The sequence below is a fragment of the Oculina patagonica genome, chromosome 13 (genome assembly GCF_052425735.1).
Source record: "Oculina patagonica isolate OP01 chromosome 13, crgOcupat, whole genome shotgun sequence".
Classification (NCBI taxonomy): Eukaryota; Metazoa; Cnidaria; class Anthozoa; order Scleractinia; family Oculinidae; genus Oculina; species Oculina patagonica.
Window position 1 is genome coordinate 34,824,530 of NC_135770.1, and position 5,776 is coordinate 34,830,305.

Sequence of the window (5,776 nt, forward strand, 5' to 3'; positions counted from 1 at the left end):
AAAAGAATGAACTAAATTACCATGCAACGCATCAAAAGGAAAGTGCGATAAGTGTCCTATTAAAAGTGAAATTGGAGACAAAGTGGTTGCCCCAACTGAAATCGATCTCCAAGAGAGTTCTTTATGACATTTTTGGTAGTTCTCTGCCATTGCAGTAATGTCAGTTGTCCAGGCTTGGATTTCGCTCGTACGCCGGAGCACACTGCTGGGATGTATATCAGCTTTGTGCGTCATATGTCTTCTTTTTAAAATGTGTTTTTACTTCGAAGTCATTAACTCTTGGAACACGTCGCATCGCAGTGGCTACGTAAATGAGAAGTAAGTTCTTTCATTCTTTACTTAGTCCTTTTTTTAACAGAGCAGGAGGTCTGAATGGGAGAATCTTGACCTCGATCACGAGTACAGACCTTACGCCGTTTTGGCATTAAACAAAGCATTCCTCACAGAGATAAAGTGACGGAAATGAAAATACCTGATTTTGTTTCAACTAAAAACATATTTAATTATATTGTATTTACAAATTTTCAACTCAAAACTATATTCTTTTCAAAATCTCAGCCTCGGGTTTATTCTTAAAATATTCTTAAAAATTTGCTAATTTCAGCCTCGATATTCTTATAAACTAGATTCTTATAAAATAAAAAGAGTGTACATGGCCAACCAAGAAAACTTAAATTCGCTTTTAGTACTCGCGTACTTGCGAACCGTGCGATGAAACATTTGGACAAGAGAAGGTCGAAATTACCGGCAAGTTTTCAATTTCTCTATCCTCTTTCATTGACTGACAGAATATTCTTACAGGAGTTAAAGTCGCTTTAATTGGTGTTGACTGCTTTTAACTTCTGGCCTTGCAAATATTTCGCAATTTCATCTCTAGTTGGTATTTTGACTGCAAAGTTTGCTCGTTCTCTTAACTTTTTATTCTCGTCAAAGTTTTTGGCTCTTCCGTTTAGTAGTTTAAGCCGAAATCAGTCATTGTTCCTGTGCATTTGTTTGTAACTTTCTCACAGCAAATGTAACCGGTCTAGATGCCGGTCTGGATGGGAAAATCTAGACCGCGGTCAACACCGATTTTAGCCAATCAAATTCGTGAACTCGGTAGTTCCCAGTCCTTGTGAGACAGGGGCATATAATAATGAGCAATATTTGGGGACTGCCAAATTGAGAGACTTTCCCCAAACGAGAGCTCTTCGCGCTTATTAATAGTCTATTTTCGTGTCCATCTTGTAATTATAAACTCAAACAGTCTAATTTGTAATATTTTTTTAATCTCCGTTTTCCTGTATTGAAAAGGGGCTTTGTCGTCATGAAATTAAAACAGACGACGAATGTCCCTATTGTGGCGAGCACGACGCAATCAATTATACATTTACTGAATGCCAATTTGTCGTAAGTTACGAAAAAACTACTCCGCCCAAAATTACTTTAAGTGACAAGTACATATACAAATGTCATAAGTAATGTAATGCCGTAAATGAAATAAGTTAAGTAATACAATGTGCTGTTGTACTTTAAGGAACATATGTAAATATATGAGACATATCCAAGGTAATGAAATATATTGTAGTGCAAGGAACATACGTAAGTAAGATGGCAAACGTAAGAAATGTATAATGTCAGAGCAGCAAACAAATGTATGTGAAATAAGTAAGTAATATATAAGAAAAATCTAAACAATAGTCGTGCAGAAAACAAATAAAGTTAATTAAAAATTAATTTCCTGTCAAGTTGCTGTCATAAACGCCGGGATCTTCCACAGCCGGCTTGAGTAGCAGTTTTAAAGAGGCTATATCACGCAATTTTAGGCAATTTCGGCACTGACCATCTGGTCATAGAATTAACTGATATATCACAATAACGGTTTAAGACTATAGAATAACTCAAACGAAACACAGAAAGGCCAAAAAGGGGCATGGATGGGCAAAATTCGAGAAGGATTGCGTTCGGGTAAACTTGAAAAACGTCGGCCCGACTTTTTCAAGTTTGTCTCAATTTGTATGAAAGTGTCATTTACAATGCTTGAAAATCATCCTTGTTTGTTGTGTGGCCGTGATTTAACCAATAAATGACTTTTGCTCTTCAAATTTGAAGTTTACAGCTCTAAATTAACGAAAATAAATAAAATTACCTAAAATACCGTGACCTAGCCCCTTTAAATTACATGAAACCTCAGCGATAATAGGAGAATAGTACGCATTAAATAAAACATATAACACCTATAACTCAGCGAGGAACTCCTTTCGGATGACGAAACACACGTTTCCACCCGCCTCATTAGCATTCTTTATTTAACGCCAAGTAAAAAAAAACAAATGTTTCTCGTCCCCTCCAGCTTTTCATTTTTTGGGGCCGTCTCTCTTTTATTATTATAGGGAAAGTTAGAACGAACAAAAACCAACAGGCGTTACTCCTCATTTAAGTACAAAGAAAATTCTGTAAGACATGGCTTTTGTCTGCGTTTTAATACGAACTCAGGCCAAAATTTTAAAGCCTCGGCACTTTAGGTCCGTACTGTCTAGGTCAATTACCTTGCAGGATTTATTTTGCAAGTTCGTTTCTGGAGAATTTGACGTTGGAGGAAATAACAAATAACAAAAAAAAGCGCCCGCCCGCTCTCTTTTCTATTGAAATCCAGACGAGAAATATTTGGGTTTTTTTTTACTTGGCCTAAAGAAGGGATTTTTATTAGTACAAAGTGCATTAGGTTATGTATTACCATTGATTCAATGTAATTATGAATAATTATTTGTAATTTTTTTTTACAATGTTTTATTTTGCTTCGACAGGTCAAAAGCCAAAGCCAAGATAGCTTCACGCGGACCAATTGAAAACCTGGATATGATGCAAAAGTGCTCTCCAATACAACACGTACTTTACCTCAAGACACACAAAACAGCATCCAGTACGTTAGCCAATATTTTTTACCGTTATGGCGACTCCCGGGACCTTTCATTTGTCCTTGGTAAAGGTACGTTCATTGGTTGGCCTGAACGCTTTCAGCTCTCACACACTCTCCCTTTTGATGGAACCCGACCGAATTTCCTGTGCACTCACACCAGGTTCAACAAAAGGCCAATGAATTTTCTGTTTCCGAAAGAAACCAGTAAATACATAACAATCATCCGAGACCCCGTGGACCAGTTCGAGTCAGTTTTTAATTACGTGGGCTTTGGCAAAGTTCATGGTTTCGGTCAAGACCCAACAGAGTCTTTGAAAGCGTTTCTCAAGAAAGGAATAGAATTTAAAGATATGTTCAAAACCCCGGCATCTTGTTTGGCCAGAAATCCCATGTCGTTCGACTTGGGTTTGGACTACAGGTTTTACCAGAACGTTACCGCTATCAAAGAGTATATTTCGTTTCTGGAGAAGGAATTTGATTTGGTTCTGATATCCGATTATTTTGATGAATCTGTGGTGTTAATGAAGCGCTTACTTTGCTGGAAATTCGATGATATCCTCCACATTAAAACCAACAAAAGAATTGACAAAGAAAGAGCTGATGGCTTGAGCGACGACGTTGAAGAGAACATCAAAAGATGGAACAAAGCCGACACGTTACTCTACCATCACTTTAACCAGACATTTTGGCGCAAAATACAAATGGAAGGGAAAGGTTTTTACGACGATCTTGCAACTTTTCGTCGCAAGAAAGAGGAAATAAAACGTTTGTGTTTTACCAACGAAACAAGTAATCAATTAGTTTACCCCAAGAAATATGTAAAGGTATTTAATTTAAAACAGAACTTGTCAGGAGAGACGAAAGTGAAATGTGAAAGAATGGCGAGATTTGAAAATTTGTACCTTGCGTATTTAAGGGAGAAACGAGAATCAAAATTAAGAGGTATTTTCCGTGCAGAGCCAGAGGAAGACGAGCAAGAAAAACTTAGCTGGGACTTGGCAAATGAACTAAGATACGATCCTGTTTAATTAATTAACACTAACTAACAAGCAAACAAACAAACATTGTAGCAGTAGATTGCACTAGAACATGGGAGATGGAGGGAGAGACCAGGGGAAACAAAACTAAAGAAAGAAAGTTTAGAGCCAGGAACTTAACAAGGGAGAGAGAGGTTGCAAAACCGAAATTGTAAAATAAACATTTTGTAAAGTAGGCACAAAGCTTCAGCTCCTACATCCTACTACTAAATAAATAAGAACACCAGAAAAAAGCCGCAAAGAAACGAATGGCATGACAGCGATGTCAGTCTAAAATGGTCGAACTCTGTAAAATCGTGTCCTTGAAAACAATCTTTTCTCCGCATTCGAATCGACAACCCACCCTATTGGCCAAGATGCTGTTAGTTTTCTAAGAGTCGCGCAAATCGACCTTCGGTATGTCGGGTCGACATCAAAGCAGACGAATCGTCTCGAATCGATCGAATCGACAGCATTTTTAACCCACCCTATTGGCCAAGATGCTGTTAGTTTTCTAAGAGTCGCGCAAATCGACTTTCGGTATGTCGGGTCGACATCAAAACAGACGAATCGTCTCGAATCGACAGCATTTTTAACCCACCCTGTTGGCCAAGATGCTGTTAGTTTTTTAATTGTCGCGCAAATCGGCTTCCGGTATGGCGGGTCGACATCAAGGCCGACGAATCGTCTCGAATCAATAGAAAAGTTACTGTTATTTTTTGAAGTCTTGCGCAAATTGACTTCCGTTGAGTCGATTCGTCAAGTGAAATAGTCGAATCAACCCAGTTTGGGTGTACTGGACAACCCTCCATTTGCTGAATAGGTGTCCTTAATCAGATTTTGCAGTTTTGCAAAATATTCCGTCTCTGATCATGTAGAAAAGATAAAAGTTAGCTGAACGTATGTTTAATTCATATCACATTCCCAAGCTTTAAATGAAATGTATATTCGCCTTAAGGATTACCACACATTTCTTTTTATGTTAGTTTTGAGAGTCTAGTATAGCTGGTCTCAGAAAGAGCCTACATCTTAACTAGAGATAGCCGTTGCTTTTCGCAGCAAGAAAACATAACTTTACTGTGGTGTAAATTTCGATTTAAGCAGCTTTACGCTACCTTTATTTTTTTACACTCAAGCTTAAAAGTTGTTAAAGAGACAACTTTACTCAGTTTAAGTCAAAGTTTACACACGGTAGCGTAAAGGTCGGTTTAACGACCTTTACCAACATTTAATTGCTAGCTTAAAGTTGGATAATCAACTTTGATTTTCTGTTAATCTCTATTTCGTGATTTTGGACCGTTTTGCAACGCTAAATAGTGGATTTTATTGGTGGGGGGGGGGTGAATCTGCTTAGAAAAAATCATCATTGAATGAGGGGTATCAAATGGTCTTTGCGAGCATTTGCGAGCATGCGAGCACAGCGTTATTCTTTGCGAGCACGAGCATTGACAAAAATTAGCCTTGCGAGCAACGAGCACTTTTCAAAAACCTACCTCCACTAAAAACCGAGCATGCGAGCACTTGTAAAAATGTGCGAGCACGAGCAAACGAGCACCCACTAAAATTTTGCGAGCATTGCGAGCACTGCGACATTTTGAGGGACCATTCTTGACTCCTTGAATGCATGTGCGTAACCAGTGTCAGTTTCAAACCACGTGTTACAAGTTACAATCCCTGAAACGCGGAGGTGGAGTTCTAATCATTTTACAAATCAGAGATATTACAGCCTTCCAAGGAAAACTAAGAAAAGAAACTGTACTGAAGAAATTCTGTTAAATAATGGTATTATTTCGTCATAACTTTTACAGTAATGCGAGTTTCATCAAAACGATACGTCACATTAAGCATATTTCAAAACAGT

General features: G+C 38.0%; 1 protein-coding gene across 1 annotated transcript; it reads left to right on the forward strand.

The window, feature by feature from the left end:
• Positions 1-1,028: 1,028 nt before the first annotated feature.
• Positions 1,029-3,927, forward strand: LOC144635619 (galactose-3-O-sulfotransferase 2-like). Its single transcript, XM_078494705.1, has 2 exons — positions 1,029-1,114; positions 2,787-3,927. The coding sequence occupies exons 1-2, from the start codon at positions 1,029-1,031 to the stop codon at positions 3,925-3,927; spliced, it is 1,227 nt and encodes a 408-aa protein (XP_078350831.1).
• Positions 3,928-5,776: the final 1,849 nt, after the last annotated feature.

What these genes read in the sequence shown, in the direction of transcription:
- LOC144635619 (XM_078494705.1), top strand. Translation starts at nt 1,029, where the DNA reads ATGCCGGTCTGGATGGGAAAATCTAGACCGCGGTCAACACCGATTTTA. An exon ending in CTCGGTAGTTCCCAGTCCTT is followed by an intron (nt 1,115 to 2,786) that starts GTGAGACAGGGG and finishes TTGCTTCGACAG; the next exon opens with GTCAAAAGCCAAAGCCAAGA.